The 19,514-nt window shown below is 36.8% G+C and overlaps 1 protein-coding gene across 13 annotated transcripts in view; it reads left to right on the top strand.

Moving 5' to 3' along the window:
* MYO9A (myosin IXA) overlaps positions 1-19,514 on the top strand; it is a 308,394-nt gene that overhangs the window by 250,735 nt on the left and 38,145 nt on the right. For all 13 annotated transcript variants that reach the window (XM_063652720.1, XM_063652726.1, XM_063652723.1 and 10 more), the window contains 2 exons: positions 7,006-7,117; positions 9,796-9,857. In XM_063652720.1, the coding sequence (XP_063508790.1) occupies positions 7,006-7,117; positions 9,796-9,857 (174 nt within the window). The remainder of the gene's footprint in view (positions 1-7,005; positions 7,118-9,795; positions 9,858-19,514) is intronic.

The following is a 19,514-nucleotide window of genomic DNA, read 5'->3' as shown; positions in this document are numbered from 1 at the left end:
CAGTGGTGCAATCTCGGCTCACCACAGCTTCCGCCTCCCGAGTTCAAGTTATTCTCCTGCCTCAGCCTCCTGAGTAGCTGGGACCACAGGTGTGCGCCACCACGCCAGGCTAATTTTTGTATTTTTAGTAGAGATGGGGTTTCACCATGTTGGTCAGGCTGATCTCAAACTCCTGACTTTGTGATCCACCCGCCTCGGCGTCCCAAAGTTCTGGGATTACAGGCATGAGCCACTGCGCCCGGCCCGCTTGGATCTTTTTTATCCTGTTTCATTAGTTGATCTAAATAGTCATGAGCCATTCCAACTATTTGATTGTCTAGTTTGAGCAGAAAAAAGATCTATTAGTACTTCTATTTCTGTTACCTTATATTTATAAATTAATGTAGAGAGAACTGACATCTTTATTATTTTGAATCTTTTCTTCTGATTAAGTCTATTTTTGTGTCCTTCAAGAGGGTTTTAAAGTGTTTCATATACAGGTTTAAAAAAAAAACAACTTTGTGTTACATACATACATTTATTTATTTAAGAGATGGGGTCTGTTGCCCAGACCAACCTCAAACTCCTGAGCTCAAGTGATCCTCCCACCTTACCCTCCCTAGTAGCTCAGACTACAGGCACACACCACCACACCCAGTCATGTTACACTTACTATTGAGTGTTTTATCTCAGCACGGATAATCACTATAGTTAACAGTATCACATATATCCTTTTGTACTAGATCATTTATAAACATATATAGTCTATATAAACTCGAGTCTATGTCTAGTTTATATATGATCCAGTGTTTCAAAGTGTGGTCTACAGGGGTTTCTGGTAGACTTTTAGGGGTTTTATGATATTACAACTGTTTTTGTATAATAAAACATCATTTTCCTTTTTCATTGAGTTGACACAAAAGCAAACATGGGTAAAACTGCCATCAACATGAATCAAGGCAGTGCCTGCAAACTTTATTAATGGGCATTATAATTTTTACAGTCACACACTAATAGTTTAAGAAAAATAGAGAAGCTTTACTTAAGAAGGTGAAATAATAAAAATGTTAATTGTATTAAGTTTTGATTCTTGAATTCACATCTCTTTAATATTCTGTGTAATGAAATGGGAAAGATGCAAAACCATGATATGATGGTTGTCTCAAGAAATTACTTGTACAATTAGATTGCAGGCTGATCTAGCATTTTTTAAAATTGAGATAAAATTCATATAACAAAATTTAACCATTTAGACATTTTAACTACGTAAAGTATACAATTTAGTGGGTTTTAGTACATTCACTATGTTAAGCAATCTTTACCACTATATAATTTGAGAACATTATCCCAAAAAGAAACTGTACTTTTAGAGCACTCACTCAATCCCTCTTCTCTCTTCCTCTGAGCCCCTCACAACCACCAGTCTACTTTCTGTCTGTATGGATTTGCCTATTCTGAACATTTCATATTGACTTAAAAAATCATATATATGGCCTTTTGTGTCTGCCTTCTCTCACTTAGCATAATGTTTTCAAGGTTCATCCATGTTGTAGAATGTGTCAGTACATCATTCCTTTGTAAAGCCAAATATTCTGTTGTATGGATATACAACATTTTATATATCTGTTTATAAATTGAAGGACATTTCAGTTGTTTCTACTTTTTGTTTGAATAATGCTGCTATGAAAATTCATGAACAAGTTTTTGTGGCAACATGTTTCTAGCCACTTTTTTCATAGAACATTATTTTTACTTAAACTATTCATTAAGATTTTGGCATATGCATTTATCCTGTCACTTCAAGGAAAACAACTGACAGTATTTATTACCAGTGATAAAACTTGTGTATTCAAGCAAAAATTCAAATTTTGGAAAACTTGTATCTGCCAAGTTTTCTAATGAGGTCAGTTATAAAGTTAAGGACTATGACTTTCTACTAGTGTATAATGAAATGTGTCAACATTTGGAAGTTTAATTTAGTGAATCAGTATATTCCAAATGATCAACATGTACCACTGTAAAATCATGTACAGGTAAAATGTCCAAATACAAAATAGACCAATTGGTATTGTAAACCAGCTTTCTTGAGGTAAATTTACTTACCACAAATTTATCCCTTTTTATGTGTACAATTCAGTGATTTCAGTAAATTCACATACTTTTCCCATCATCTCAATCCAATTTTAGAAAAATCCCAAAAGGATTTTTCATGCCAGTTTACAGTCACTGCTCTTTACTAGCTTCAGGCATTCTTACTCTACTTTCTGTTTCTATAGTCTTGCCTTTTCTGGATATTTCATGTAAACAGAATCATACACTGTGGTTTTTGCATGTGGCTTTTTAGCATAATGTTTTTGAAGTTCATCTATATCATTGTGTTTATCCATAGTTCAGTCTTCTTTAATGCTAAATAGAATTCCATTGCATGGATATGTCACATTTTATTTATCCTTTTATCAGTTGGTAGACATTTGAGTTGTTTTGTATTTTTGGCTACCATGAATAATGCCACTATGAACAGTTACGTACAGGTTTTTTTGTGGACGTACATTTTCAGTTATCTTGTGTATAAACCTGAGAGTGGAATTTCTGGGTCAAGTGGCAACTCTGTGCTTCTAGTTTTCAGAAACTGCCATGCTGTTTTCCAAGTGACTGCACCACTTTACAATCCCACCTGCAGTACCTGAGGGTTCTAGTCTATCCACATTCTTACCAACATTTGTTATTGTTTACCTTTTTTGTTATAGCCATTCTGGTAGGTATGAATTAGTATTTCATTGTGGTTTTAGTTTGCATTTCTTTGATAACTAATGATGTTGAACATCTTTTCATGTGCCCATTGGCCATTTGAACTGCTTCTTTGGTGAGCTGTCTATTCAGTATTTTGCCCATTTTTGAGTTGGGTTGCCTTATTATTGGGTTCTAACATTTCTAACATAATTACATAACATTCTAATATAATGACTAAAAGTCATTTATCAGATATATGATTTGCAAATGTTTTCTCCGAGTCTGTGGTTTATCTTTTTTTCTTAATGGTGTCTTTGAAGGTTAAAGTTTTAAATTTTAATTAAGTCCAAAACAATAGATTGTACTGCCATAGGACAGGAAGGGTTCATTGGTTATGGTTTTTTACTTAACTTTTAAGTTACCATTTGTAAAGTTTTGGTGCCGTATTACTATCTGAAAGGACTGTTAAAATATTACTCCACTGACTCGGAAGAGTGAGGGGGTGTGAGGGGGATGGATGATGAGAGATTACTTAATGGGTACAATACACGTTATTTGAGTGGTTGATACCCCACAAGCCCTGACTTCACCACTATGCAACCTATGCATGTAACAAAATTACACTTGTACCACATACATTTATACAAATAAAAAAATTTTAATTAAAAAATTATATTCCTTCATTTTCCACTTTCATATCTGTATTAAGCTAGATTATATATTTCAAACTAAACTGCATATTGCAACAGATTGAGTGCAGAAGTAGATGTGAGAATCCAGGTGTCTTTTATTAATCCAGACGTTAAAGAAATTTACAAAAATGTAAAACAATACCCCTTTTGCCACTATTTTTTTTTTGCTTTAAAGATATAGTTGTTTTTAATTAAAATGTTATGTTCATGTATAATATATTTATTGTTCATTTTAAATAAATTAATGAATATATACTTTAAATTTTTTTCAGCTTTAATTGCTAGCATAGTAAATATTAACAGGTATAACTCATGTAAACAAAAGCTCTCTGAGGTCATCAGTAATTTTCAACTGTAAAAGTTTCCTGAGATTACAAAAAAATATATATTTTAGCCAGGCGCAGTGGTTCACGCTGATAATCCCAGCACTTTGGGAGTCTGAGGCAGGCGGATAACTTGAGATCAGGAGTTCAAGACCAGCCTGGCCAACATGGTGAAACACCGTCACTAATAAAAAAAAAAAATACAAAAATTATCCAGGCGTAGTGGCAGGCGCCTGTAATCCCAGCGAGGCAAAAGCAGGAGAATTGCCTGAACCCGGGAGGCGGAGGCTGCAGTGAGCTGATAGCACCACTGCACTCCAGCCTGGGCAACATAGCAAGACTAAGTCTCAAAAAAAAAAAAAACCAAAAAAAGAAAAAGAAAACATACTTTGAGAACTGCTTTTTTTTTTTTTTTTAATTATTATTATACTTTAGGTTTTATGGTACATGTGCGCAATGTGCAGGTTAGTTACATATGTATACATGTGCCGTGCTGGTGCGCTGCACCCACTAACTCGTCATCTAGCATTAGGTATATCTCCCAATGCTATCCCTCCCCCCTCCCACCACCCCACAACAGTCCCCAAAGTGTGATGTTCCTCTTCCTGTGTCCATGTGTTCTCATTGTTCAGTTCCCACCTATGAGTGAGAATATGCAGTGTTTGGTTTTTTGTTCTTGCGATAGTTTACTGAGAATGATGATTTCCAATTTCATCTGTGTCCCTACAAAGGACATGAACTCATCATTTTTTATGGCTGCATAGTATTCCATAGTGTATATGTGCCACATTTTCTTAATCCAGTCTATCATTGTTGGACATTTGGGTTGGTTCCAAGTCTTTGCTATTGTCAATAATGCCGCAATAAACATACGTGTGCATGTGTCTTTATAGCAGCATGATTTATAGTCCTTTGGGTACATACCCAGTAATGGGATGGCTGGGTCGAATGGAATTCCTAGTTCTAGATCCCTGAGGAATCGCCACAATGACTTCCACAAGGGTTGAACTAGTTTACAGTCCCACCAACAGTGTAAAAGTGTTCCTATTTCTCCACATCCTCTCCAGCACCTGTTGTTTCCTGACTTTTTAATGATTGCCATTCTAACTGGTGTGACATGGTATCTCATTGTGGTTTTGATTTGCATTTCTCTGATGGCCAGTGATGGTGAGCATTTTTTCATGTGTTTTTTGGCTGCATAAATGTCTTCTTTTGAGAAGTGTCTGTTGATGTCCTTCACCCACTTGTTGATGGGGTTGTTTGTTTTTTTCTTGTAAATTTGTTGGAGTTCATTGTAGATTCTGGATATTAGCCCTTTGTCAGATGAGTAGGTTGCGAAAATTTTCTCCCATTTTGTAGGTTGCCTGTTCACTCTGATGGTAGTTTCTTTTGCTGTGCAGAAGCTCTTGAGTTTAATTAGATCCCATTTGTCAATTTTGGCTTTTGTTGCCATTGCTTTTGGTGTTTTAGACATGAAGTCCTTGCCCATGCCTATGTCCTGAATGGTAATGCCTAGGTTTTCTTCTAGGGTTTTTATGGTTTTAGGTCTAACATTTAAGTCTTGAATCCATCTTGAATTGATTTTTGTATAAGGTGTAAGGAAGGGATCCAGTTTCAGCTTTCTCCATATGGCTAGCCAGTTTTCCCAGCACCATTTATTAAATAGGGAATCCTTTCCCCATTTCTTGTTTTTGTCAGGTTTGTCAAAGATCAGATAGTTGTAGATATGTGGCGTTGTTTCTGAGGGCTCTGTTCTGTTCCATTGACCTATATCTCTGTTTTGGTACCAGTACCATGCTGTTTTGGTTACTGTAGCCTTGTAGTATAGTTTGAAGTCAGGTAGCGTGATGCCTCCAGCTTTGTTGTTTTGGCTTAGGATTGACTTGGCGATGCGGGCTCTTTTTTGTTTCCATACGAACTTTAAAGTAGTTTTTCCAATTCTGTGAAGAAAGTCATTGGTAGCTTGATGGTGATGGCATTGAATCTGTAAATTACCTTGGGCAGTATGGCCATTTTCATGATATTGATTCTTCCTACCCATGAGCATGGAATGTTCTTCCATTTGTTTGTATCCTCTTTTATTTCCTTGAACAGTGGTTTGTAGTTCTCCTTGAAGAGGTCCTTCACATCCCTTGTAAGTTGGATTCCTAGGTATTTTATTCTCTTTGAAGCAATTGTGAATGGGAGTTCACTCATGATTTGGCTCTCTGTTTGTCTGCTGTTGGTGTATAAGAATGCTTGTGATTTTTGTACATTGATTTTGTATCCTGAGACTTTGCTGAAGTTGCTTATCAGCTTAAGGAGATTTTGGGCTGAGACAATGGGGTTTTCTAGATATACAATCATGTCATCTGCAAACAGGGACAATTTGACTTCCTCTTTTCCTAATTGAATACCCTTTATTTCCTTCTCCTGCCTAATTGCCCTGGCCAGAACTTCCAACACTATGTTGAATAGAAGTGGTGAGAGAGGGCATCCCTGTCTTGTGCCAGTTTTCAAAGGGAATGCTTCCAGTTTTTGCCCATTCAGTATGATATTGGCTGTGGGTTTGTCATAAATAGCTCTTATTATTTTGAGATACGTCCCATGAATACCTAATTTATTGACAGTTTTTAGCATGAAGCATTGTTGAATTTTGTCAAAGGCCTTTTCTGCATCTATTGAGATAATCATGTGGTTTTTGTCTTTGGTTCTGTTTATATGCTGGATTACATTTATTGATTTGCGTATATTGAACCAGCCTTGCATCCCAGGGATGAAGCCCACTTGATCATGGTGGATAAGCTTTTTGATGTGCTGCTGGATTTGGTTTGCCAGTATTTTATTGAGGATTTTTGCATCAATGTTCATCAAGGATATTGGTCTAAAATTCTCTTTTTTTGTTGTGTCTCTGCCAGGCTTTGGTATCAGGATGATGCTGGCCTCATCAAATGAGTTAGGGAGGATTCCCTCTTTTTCTGTTGATTGGAATAGTTTCAGAAAGAATGGTACCAGAGACTGCTGCTTTTAATGTAACATTAGAGTCATATAAGACAGCTGTTATATGTCTGTTGCATTGCTTTCTGTTTTTCATATAATTTGGTCATGTTTATCTAGATTCTTAGCTTTTGGAAAGCAGGAAAAATATATTTTATTTTATGTTATTTCTCAAAAGATCATAATTGTCCCCCTGGAATTAGTGCCTAGTGAAGACTTAACAAGAGACTGAAGGATTTCCCACCACGTTAGGGCAGCATTTACTGTGTTGGCTTTAATATAAGTAGCTAAATTTTTTCATTCAGGTGGAAGAACACAATGGTCACATCTTTAAAGCCACCCAATATAGCATCCCTACATACTGTGAATACTGTTCTTCTTTGATATGGATAATGGACCGAGCCTCTGTTTGCAAATGTAAGTAAGAGATCTTTGAGGAATATTTTTGACCGCTGACATTTCTGTTTCCTTGAGTTGTCTTATATCTCCTTTAACATAAAGGAGTTATTTACACCACCTAAATTTTTAGCCTCATCTCTTGCTATACTCTCTTCACCTATTCTTTGTATCTAAACCAGATATTTTTATGTTATTTGGTCACTGAGAGCCTCGTACATGTAATTCACTCTGTCTAAAATGGTCTTGTCCCAGATTTTAGTATGACTTAATATTTCAATTACTTCATGCCTACACTCACATCTCACCTTCTCAGAGAGCTCTCTTTTTTACCCCCAGTTTAAATGCCACCTTGTCCCCAAATTCTCTATTCTTTTTTTTTTGAGATGGTGTCTTGCTCCATCACCCAGGCTGGAGTGCAGTGGTGTGATCTCAGCTCACTGCAACCTCTGCTTCCCAGGTTCAAGTGATTCTCCCTGCCTCAGCCTCCCGAGTAGCTGGGATTACAGGCACATGCCACCACGCCCAGCTAATTTTTGTGTTTTTAGTAGAGACAGGGTTTTGCCATGTTGGCCAGGCTGGTCTCGAACTCCTGACCTCAGGTGATCGTCCCGCCTTGGCCTAAAGTGCTGGGATTACAGGCGTGAGCCACTGCGCCCGCCCCTCCACCCTCTGAAATTCTCTGTTCTTTCACTCAGATTTAATAGTCTTTATAGAACTTAATTACCACCCAAAATTATATTAAGTATTTGTTTTCTTGTTTTTCAGTCTACGCCTCTAAAATATATGCTCTATAGGTCAGGAAACTTATTTGTCTTTTTTTTTTTTAATATATCATCAGTGCCTAAAACAGTGATGGCACATAGTAAGTTTTAATAAATATTTGTTGGTTAGATAGACCTATAGATGGATGGATGGATGGATGGATAAATGAATAAATTAGATTATAGTCAAAAAGGTACTTTTTCTACTGTAATCCTTTTAGCAGATTACAGTAGAAAAAATAAATATATAAAAAATATATAAATATAATATATATATTATTTTACCTATAAATATATATATAAATATATAAATCCTAAAATGTGAGTACAGATTCTTTGTAGATAAGTTGGTTCTGGCTTACAGTGAACCTTTAGCCTCCACTCATCTTATTTTATGCATCTGCTCTGGTGCTATTATTAGTTCTGTGAAGCTTTGCTTTTACTAGTGGGCTAAAATTGAATGAAGCAAATACTAGGAAAGGACTGGAACTAGTATGACAGCAGTTTGCCACAGAAAAATTGCCACTATTACTATATATTTACTTATTCCATGGTTCAACAGCAGTTTTGCTTTGGTTTTATTATCAGTAGTCTAAAAAATTATAATGAGTCTGAAAATAGGAAGTAGTTTGAAATGTATTTGACTCTTTAGTGTAACTATGATTTTTATAGGTTTAGTTTCTTCTGTAACTTAAAGCTAAAAATGTAAATAATTTTCTTTATTATGACTATGTTGGGCTGGTTTGATTTTTTTTTTTTTTTTGTGAGATGGAGTCTAACTTTGTTGCCCAGACTGGAGTGCAGTGGCACAATCTCAGCTCACTGCAACCTCCGCCTCCCAGGTTTAAGTGCTTGTCCTGCCTCAGCCTCCCCAGTAGCTGGGATTACAGGTGCCCACCACCATGCCTGGCTAATTTTTGTATATTTAGTAGAGACAGGGTTTTACCATGTTGATCAGGCTGGTCTTGAACTCCTGATCTCAAGTGATCCACTCACCTTGACCTCCCAAAGTGTGCTGGGATTACAAGCATGAGCCACTGTGCCTGACCTGATTTGATTTTTTAATAGAATTAGCTAAGTTTCTTTGTTGTTATCCTGATTATTTCACCAGTACAGTGACATGGCCTCCCTTACTTGATCTTGGCCTTCAAAAGCCTACAAGTTATATTTTACAAGCTCAAGAAAGGATATTCAGGTATTGATACACAGAAGCCAGAGCTAGTGTAACAAAATGACATAAGCCAGCTGTGTTCTCAATACGCTCCTCTTAATGTGCCTCTTCCTGTTCACCAGCTGCCCAGCCACCCTGGGTTATCACCACTCCTCTAAATTATTTTAGCTCTGAACCTTTTCTTTATCCCATCTTCCCAATCACAACGGAATATTCTTCATGTTCTGGTTCTTCAGAGCTCTGTTCTGAACCTTTAGAGATGATAAATAAGACCTTTCTTGTATCTTAAACTGTGCTACCCAATTTGTTTTCATTTCAGGAAGGATCTTTGACAGTAATGCCTTCCTTATCTATAGGAATGATTCTTAATAGGCATTTCTGAGATTTTAGTATGTTGTAGAGCATATATGTGGTAGAACATGAACACTAATTTGTGAATCAAACCACAAAGATAAGTATCCTGCTGGAATTTGTTGGGGAGTGGCACTGTGTGGCATAGGGGCAGGATGAGCAGCTTTGAAAGAACAAAAAGCTTTTTCATTGACTGTGGCTAGAAATTTTGATCATGTTTTCAACTTCATTATACCCCATAGAATGGGTTAAAATTCTTTTTAATTATACCATTGTACAAAGTATGTATGTCGTATTACAGCAGTCTGAGATTTAAAGAAAAAAATGTAGGTCTAAAATAAAGGATACTTGATAAATTCTTATCACTGATGTACAGACTTCTAAAAATGTTGCATTCCTCACCTGTTTTTCAGTATGCAAGTATGCTTGCCATAAGAAGTGCTGTCTGAAAACCACAGCCAAGTGCTCTAAAAAGGTAAGAAATTATCACCTATCAGTAATAGATAACAGACCTGTTGGTCTTTTGTGCCTTATGGAAATAAATTAAGGCCTTTTTGATAGTTTTACAGATAAGTGGTTTTTAAACTTTTTGACCACAAATCACAGTAAGAAATATGTTTTATGCCATGATCCAGTTCACATGTTTGGTGATATATGTACAAAAATGAATTGATTTTCATAGAATTATTTTACCGTTACTATATGTGAGTTACTAAATTAATTTTGTAAACCACAATTTGAAGAACACTGCATTGAGGTTTCATACTTCCTTAAACACTTGTAAATCTTCCTAGGAATTATCCTTAATGCAGTAAGCTACAATTAAAGATGAACAAATTTAAACACGAATAGCAAAATTCACTAGCATGGATGGTTGGTGTGTTTACATATATCTCTTGGATACACAGAGATCTAAAATATACTGTACACATGCTGTTTGATACCTTATGTTTCAAGGAAGTAGTCTTTTTAAAAAATTCAGGCTCTTATCAATGTATGATTACAACATTTTCTTATTCATTAATCACATACTGACAGTTGTTACAATAGCATGCAAATCTGAAATATAAATGTGTGTGCATGTTGTTTGCAGTAGACCAATCATGGCAAAGTACAAAGAGAAATTTGATTCAGGAATTAAAATGCAAAGAATATGAGTGAGACATTTGCTTCCAGCTAAGGTGGAGCAGCTTATGTCAGACCAATACTAAAAAAGTTTGTTGGCAAGCATCAGGGAGCTGCCCGGGCAAATTGTACTTTAGGAGACTAGATTTTAGAGAGAAGAGAATACAGAGTAGTGAATCTACATCTGTGAGATGTTTTTCTTCTAGTGGGAATTTTTCTTTCTTTTTTTTTTTTTTATAATACTTTAAGTTCTAGAGTACATGTGCACAACGTACAGGTTTGTTACATATGTATACATGTGCCATGTTGGTGTGCTGCACCCATTAACTCGTCATTTACATTAGGTATATCTCCTAATGCTATCCCTCCCCCCTCCCCCGACCCCACGACAGGCCCCAGTGTGTGATGTTCCCCTTCCTGTGTCCAAGTGTTCTCCCATCCAAGTGCTAACGAGGCCCGACCCTGCTTAGCTTCTGAGATCAGAAGAGATAGGGTGCATTCAGGGTGGTATGGCTGTAGACCCAAGTGTTCTCATTGTTCAATTCCCATCTATGAGTGAGAACATGCGGTGTTTGGTTTTTTGTCTCAGCAATAGTTTGCTGAGAATGATGGTTTCCAGCTTCGTCCATGTCCCTACAAAGGACATGAACTCATCCTTTTTTATGGCTGCATAGTATTCCATGCTGTATATGTGCCACATTTTCTTAATCCAGTCTATCATTGATGGACATTTGGGTTGGTTCCAAGTCTTTGCTATTGTGAATAGTGCCGCAATAAACATGTGTGCATGTGTCTTTATAGCAGCATGATTTATAATCCTTTGGGTATATACCCAGTAATGGTATGGCTGGGTCAAATGGTATTTCTAGTTCTAGATCCTTGAGGAATCACCACACTGTCTTCCACAATGGTTGAACTAGTTTACAGTCCCACCAACAGTGTAAAAGTGTTCCTATTTCTCCACATCCTCTCCAGCACCTGTTGTTTCCTGACTTTTTAATGACTGCCATTCTAACTGGTGTGACATGGTATCTCATTGTGGTTTTGATTTGCATTTCTCTGATGACCAGTGATGATGAGCATTTTTTCACGTGTCTGTTGGCTGCATAAATGTCTTCTTTTGAGAAGTGTCTGTTCATATCCTTTGCCCACTTTTTGGTGGGGTTGTTTGTTTTTTCCTTGTAAATTTGTTTGAGTTCTTTGTAGATTCTGGATATTAGCCCTTTGTCAGATGAGTAGATTGCAAAAATTTTCTCCCATTCTGTAGGTTGCCTGTTCACTCTGATGGTAGTTTCTTTTGCTGTGTAGAAGCTCTTTGGTTTAATTAGATCCCATTTGTCTATTCTGGCTTTTGTTGCCATTGCTTTTGGTGTTTTAGACATGAAGTCCTTGTCCATGTCTATGTCCTGAATGGTATTGCCTAGGTTTTCTTCTACGGTTTTTATGGTTTTAGGTCTAACATTTAAGTCTTGAATCCATCTTGAATTAATTTTTGTTTAAGGTGTAAGGAAGGGATCCACTTTCAGCTTTCTCCATATGGCTAGCCAGTTTTCCCAGCACCATTTATTAAATAGGGAATCCTTTCCCCATTTCTTGTTTTTGTTAGGTTTGTCAAAGATCAGATGGTTGTAGATGTGTGGTATTATTTCTGAGGGCTCTGTTCTGTTCCATTGATCTATATCTCTGTTTTGGTACCAGTACCATGCTGTTTTGGTTACTGTAGCCTTGTAGTATAGTTTGAAGTCAGGTAGCGTGATGCCTCCAGCTTTGTTCTTTTGGTTTAGGATTGTCTTGGCTATACAGGCTCTTTTTTGGTTCCATATGAACTTTAACGTAGTTTTTTCCAATTCTGTGAAGAAAGTCATTGATAGCTTGACGGAGATGGCATTAAATCTATAAATTACCTTGGGCAGTATGGCCATTTTCATGATATTGATTCTTCCTATTCATGAGCATGGAATGTTCTTCCATTTGTTTGTGTCCTCTTTTATTTCGTTGAGCAGTGGTTTCTAGTTCTCCTTGAAGAGGTCCTTCACATCCCTTGTAAGTTGGATTCCTAGGTATTTTATTCTCTTTGAAGCAATTGTGAATGGGAGTTCACTCATGATTTGGCTCTCTGTTTGTCTGTTATTGGTGTATAGGAATGCTTGTGATTTTTGCACCTTGATTTTGTATCCTGAGACTTTGCTGAAGTTGCTTATCAGCTTAAGGAGATTTTGGGCTGAGACGATGGGGTTTTCTAAATATACAATCATATCATCTGCAAACAGGGACAATTTGACTTCCTCTTTTCCTAATTGAATACCCTTTATTTCTTTCTCCTGCCTGATTGCCCTGGCCAGAACTTCCAACACTATGTTAAATAGGAGTGATAAGAGGGGGGCATCCCTGTCTTGTGCCAGTTTTCAAAGGGAATGCTTCCAGTTTTTGCCCATTCAGTATGATATTGGCTGTGCGTTTGTCATAAATAGCTCTTATTATTTTGAGATATGTCCTATCAATACCGAATTTATTGAGAGTTTTTAGCATGAAGGGCTGTTGAATTTTGTCAAAGGCCTTTTCTGCATCTATTGAGATAATTATGTGGTTTTTGTCTTTGTTTCTGTTTATATGCTGGAATACGTTTATTGATTTGCATATGTTGAACCAGCCTTGCCCCAGGAATGAAGCCCACTTGATCATGGTGGATAAGCTTTTTGATGTGCTGCTAGATTCTATTTGCCAGTATTTTATTGAGGATTTTTGCATGGATGTTCATCAGGGATATTGGTCTAAAATTCTCTTTTTTGTGTGTGTCTCTGCCAGACTTTGGTATCAGGATGATGCTGGCCTCACAAAATGAGTTAGGGAGGATTCCCTCTTTTTCTATTGATTGGAATAGTTTCAGAAGGAACGGTACCAGCTCCTCCTTGTACCTCTGGTAGAATTCAGCTGTGAATCCGTCTGGTCTTGGACTTTTTCTGGTGGTAGGATATTAATTATTGCCTCAATTTCAGAGCCTGTTATTGGTCTATTCAGGGATTCAACTTCTTCCTGGTTTAGTCTGGGGAGGGTGTATGTGTCCAGGAATTTGTCCATTTCTTCTAGATTCTCTAGTTTATTTGTGTAGAGGTGTTTATAGTATTCTCTGATGGTAGTTTGTATTTCTGTGGGATCGGTGGTGATATCCCTTTATCATTTTTTATTGCATCTATTTGATTCTTCTCTCTTTTTTTCTTTATTGGTCTTGCTAATTTTTGTTGTAGGAGAAGAAACCAATATTCTGGGCAGAGGCCACATTTAAGTTTCAGAGAAGCCAGCAGAGCATTTAGCAATCTCATAGGACTTTAGAGACAAAAGTTGAAATCTGGGACTGACAGGACTTGAGGGACCATGATCCAGTCATCTGGAGAAGGCAACCTGAGACTCAGAGGTTTTCCACTCAAGGCATTTTCTTTTTTGAATTCTTAAACTGTACAGGGCAAAAGTCTAAGACGTTAATCAGAAAAGAAGATTGAAGTTTTCTGCAGTCTCTCAATGCTAATGAGAGAAAAATTAGAATTATAGTGTCCACCTTTGAAGCAGGGGCCCTAGGCAATACTGTAGACTCTCAATGAGACCTGTGAAGAAGTACACTCTAGGAATGGGGGTAAACTACTGATAAACTGAGCTTAACAAAAACTACAAACTAACTTTGAGCCACTCCTTGATTGTATTAAAGTGATCTGTTCCTTATTCTAATAAGCCACCCATCAGAAAGAATAGGATGAAGCCTCTCTAGAAAGATAACATCATCCAGAGGCTTTGTAACTTTTTTATGTATAATCTCAGACATAAAAGAAATAAGATTAAGAGAAAAACCAGTGGGCAATATCAATAGACTTACAGATAGCCCAGTTAGTGAATTACCAGATACATATGCTAAGGGATTTTTAATTAATATGTTTAAATAATAGATAAAAAGATGAAGAAGTTAGCCAAAGAACTGAAATACATTTGGCCCTCTGTATCCATGGGTTCCATATCTGTGAATTTAACCAACTACAAGTCAAAAGTAACTGGGTCCGGACACGGTGGCTCATGCCTGTAATCCCAGCACTTTGGAAGGCTGAGGCGGACGGATCACCTGAGATCAGGAGTTAGAGACCAGCCTGGCCAACATGGAGAAACCCCCTCTCTACTAAAAATACAAAAATTAGCCGAGCGTAGTCGTCAGCACCTATAATCCCAGCTACTCAGGAGGCTGAGGCAGGAGAATCGCTTGAACTAGGGAGGCGGAGGTTGCAGTGAGCCGAGATCCTGCCACTGCACTCCAGCCTGGGTGACAGAGCAAGACTCCATCTCAAAAAAAAAAAAAATAATAATTGGGAAAAAACATTCCACACGGTTCCAAAAAGTAAAACTTCAGTTTTCTGTGTATTAAGTACTACACTGAATCCACAGAATAAAATAATGTGAGGCATTATATTAGGTATTATAAGTAATCTAGGGCTGATTTGAAGTGTGCAGGAGGAAGTATATGTGTTATATGCAGATACAGCACCATTATATATAAAGGACTTGAGTATCCATAGATTTTGGTATCCATGGTTCCATGTCCTGGAACCATTCTCCAAAGGATAACTGTATATATTTAAATATATATTTTTAAAGAATCAAATGGAAATTCCAGAAATACAAAATGGAGTTGAAATTATAAACCTTAAATACAGGTTTAATGGTCATAGCGGAAGAGAAGTTTGGGCCAGGTGTGGTGGCTTATGCCTGTAATTTCAGCCCTTTGGGAGGCCAAGTTGGGTGGATCACCTGAGCCCAGGAGTTCAAGACCAGCTTGGGCAACGTGACGAAACCCCATCTCTACTACAAAATCAGTTGGGCATGGTGGCACATGCCTGTAGCCTCAGCTACAAGGGGATGCCATGGCGGGAGGATCACTTGAGTCTGGGAGGTCGGGGCTGCAGTGAGCTGTGAGCATGCCACTATACTTCATCCTGGGTAACAGGGTGAAATCCTGTCTCAGAAAAAAAAGAGGAGAAATTTGGTGAACTGAAAGATAGGTTGGTAGAAATATCTAGGCATGGAAAGCAAAGAGAATGGAGAAATACAGAAATAGATGTGAGAGACATAGGGTAAAGGATGAAGGTTCTTAAATGTATATAATTGGAGTCCAGGAAAAAAGTAGAGAGAACAAGGCAGAAGCAACGTTTTAAGAGATAATGGCCAACACAGCAAGTCACAGGTTCATAAAAACCTTTTAACCTAAAGTGGGACAAATATAGAGAAAACTACACCTAGATGTACAGTGCTCCAAACAAAAGAAAAAAATTATTAAAAGCATTCAGAGGGAAATAAGCGTTACCTAAAGGAGCAATGAAATTGCTTGACAATTGACAGCTGACTTCTGGGCAGAAGTGATGGAAGCCAAGAAAACAGTGACTTGTTATCTTTTAGTGTAAAAAAAAAGACAACCCAGAATTCTGTACCCAGTGAAAATACCCTTCAAAAGTGAAAGTGTTGTGAAGACATTTTCAAACAAAAACTCAGCAGCAGACCTGCACCAGAATTTGTCACCAGCAGACCTGCACTAAAAGAAATACTAAAGGAGGTTCTCCAGGAAGAAGGAAAATGGTCTCAGATGGAAACAGAAATACAGGAAGGAATGAAGAGCAATAGAAAGAGTAAATAATATGTATAAATATAAATGTATAGTGGCTGAAAACAGTCATAATGTCTTGTGGGGCTTAAAGTGTATAAAGAATTAAAATGCATGACAGCAACACAAAAATGGTTAAGTGAAGTCAAAATGTTCTGAGGTCTCTGTGTCATGTGGAAACTGGTAAACATGCGAAAAATATATTAGATTTAAATATTTTGTGAGTATTTGCTAAAGTAACCACCAAGTAAAAGAATATATAACTTAAAAACAAAGTGGAAAAACAAAAGTAGTTTATTAATGTATTATAAAAGATGGCAAGAAATTAGAGAAAAACACAAAACAGGTTGAGAAAGAAAAAATAATAGCACATTGACAGATATAAATTGAAATATATTGGTGATTACATTAAATGTTAAAAGAGTAAATGCTCCAAATGGGAGACTAAGTTAAAATCAACCGAAAAATCTCAGTGATATGATATTCATAAGAGACATACTTAAATATAAAACTATAGAAGGATTGAAAGCAAAAGGATAGAAATAGATAGCATGCAAAGAATAACCAATAGATGTTATAAAGTCTACTTTAAGGCAAGAAGCATCACTTCAGATAAAGGTGTATCATAATGAAGGGTCAAACCATCAGGGAAATATAAAAATTCTAACATTATAAGCCTCTAATATTTAGTTTCAGTATCTGGCAGACAAATTTAGAAGGATGCAGGTGATAAGAAAAACTTGATGTAATTGGCATATATTGAACTCTGTCTGCGTCGTACAACTGCTAAATGCACATTCTTTTCCAGTGCATGTGAAACATTTGATAAAATTAATCGTGCTGGACCATAGAGCTAGTTCCTATAAATTTCAAAGGATTGAAAATATTGATAGTATGTTCTTTGACCACAGTGGAATTTCAAATGTTTAGAAATTAAGCAGCATATTTCTAAATTACTATAAAAAAGGAAAAACATTTTGAACTAAATGGTAATGAGTATGATATTACAAAAGATATGGAGTACAGTTAAAATTGTGCCTTAGCTTTTAAATGCATACATTAGAAAGTGAACAGGTTTGGAAATGATCTTAACTTTCATCTCAAGAAGGTAGGAAAAACCTCCAAAAACCCAGCAAATTAAACCTCACGACAGGGGAAGGAAGACAATAATAAAGAAATAAATGAAATCAAGATCATTTGTACAATAGAGGAAAATCTATAATGCCAAATTTTGGCTCCTGGAAAAGACTTAAGAAAATAAGTAAACAAGCAAGAATAATAAAGAAAAAAATTGTTTTCAAAAACAGAAATTGTCAATATCAAGAATAAAAATGTGCATATCACTGCAGATACTGCACAGATTAAAAGGATACCCCAAGGCGGGCGGATCACAAGGTCAGGAGATCAAGACCATCCTGGCTACCACAGTGAAACCCCATCTCTACTAAAACACAAAAAATTAGCCAGACATGGTGGCATGCACCTGTACTCCCAGCTACTCGGGAGGCTGAGGCAGGAGAATCGCTTGAACCCGGGAGGCAGAGGTTGCAGTGAGCTGAGACTGCGCCACTGCACTTCAGCCTGGGCGACAGAGCAAGACTCTGTCTTAAAAAAAAAAAAAAAAAAAGGCTATTATGGATAAATTGATACCAATAAATTTGATAATTTAGATCAATTGGACAAACTCCTTTGAAAATACAACTTAGTTAAACTGATTCAAGAAGAAGTAGGAAATCTGATTGAAATCTATTAAAATAGAATTTGTAGTTTAAAATCTCACAAAGATATCTCCAGGCCCAGATTTCACCATTGAATACTTCCACATATTTAAGGAAGAAATAACACAAATCTTTTTATAAACTCTTTCAGAGAAATGGTAAAAGAATGTATCATAACTTTTTTTCCCAACTTGGCTTATGAGGACAGGGAAACCTTCAAGTCAAACATAAATTTAGGATACTGTAATAACAGAAAATTGCAAGTCATATCTCATAAGCATAGATGTAAAAGTCTTAAACAAAATATTAATACATTGAATCCAGTGAGCTATAAAAATGATAATACCTCATTCCTTAAATTCAAGGTTAATTTACCATTCAAAAATTAATGAATGATTTATTACATTGTACAAATAAAAGAACAGTCATCTCAATAAATACAGGAAAAATATTGGGTAAAATTTAAAACTCATTCATCATTCAAAAAATCACAGAATGGAAGAGAGAGATATATATATGGATGGATGGATATGTATAGAGAGAGAGCTTGGATCTAAAATATATAAAAAGCACCCACAGATCAGTAGCAAAGACAATTTTCATCTCCGTAAAAAACTGACCAAATGTACTTCACAAAAGTGGATTTCTCTTTTTCTTTTCTTTTCCCTTTTTTTTTTTTTTTGAGACAGGAGACAGGGTCCCACTCCTGTTGTTGTCCAGGCTGGAGTGTAGTGGTATAATCTTGGCTCACTGCAGCCTTGACTACCTGGGCTCAAGTGATCCTCCCACCTCAGCCTCCTCAGTTGCTGGGACTACAGGTGTGCACCACCATGCCCGGCTAATTTTTTTGTATTCTTAGTAGAATAGAAGAAACAGAGTTTCACCACGTTGCCCAGGCTGGACTTGAACTCCTGGGCTCAAGCAATTCGTCTCCCTAGTCCTCCCAAAGTGTTGGGATTGCAGTCATGAGCCGCTGTGCCTGGCCTAAACTGGATTTCTAAATAACCAATAACATACAAAAGGTCTTCAGCATCACTAATCATCAGGAACATGCAAATTAAAACACAGTGAGATATATTATATACTCATTTGAATGACTAAATGGAAAACAAAACTTTTAATACATTGCTGGTAGGAGTGTAGGTTGGGCTAAACACTCTTTAAATTATTTCGTAGTATCTATCAAACCTTTTAAGCATAAGCATTTCTCTTGACTCAGCAATACTCCTGCAAGTTATATACTCAGCAGATATACATATATATTTGTGCCAAAGGACAATATGAACATTATATGAAATATACCAAAACTTAGAAGAAATGTGTCTATTAGCAGTAGAATAAATAAAATATAGTGTCTTTATATAATGGAATAAAATATAGTAATGAAATTAAACTATTGATACTCATGCATAACATGGGTGATTTCTGCATTTCCAGCTGAGGTACCTGGTTCATCTCATTGGGACTGGCCAGACAGTGGGTGCAGCCCACAGAGGGCGAGCCAAAGCAGGGCAGGGTATCACCTCACCTGGGAAGTGCAAGGGATCGGGGGATTTCCCTTTCCTAGCCAAGGGAAGCTGTGACAGACTGTACCTGGAAAAACAGGACACTTCCGCCCAAATACTACACTTTTCCCACAGTCTTAGCAACCGGCAGA

The sequence above is a fragment of the Pongo pygmaeus genome, chromosome 16 (genome assembly GCF_028885625.2).
Source record: "Pongo pygmaeus isolate AG05252 chromosome 16, NHGRI_mPonPyg2-v2.0_pri, whole genome shotgun sequence".
In the NCBI taxonomy this organism is placed as follows: domain Eukaryota; kingdom Metazoa; phylum Chordata; class Mammalia; order Primates; family Hominidae; genus Pongo; species Pongo pygmaeus.
Note: the sequence above shows the minus strand (reverse complement) of the source record. Positions and strands in the feature narration are given on the sequence as shown.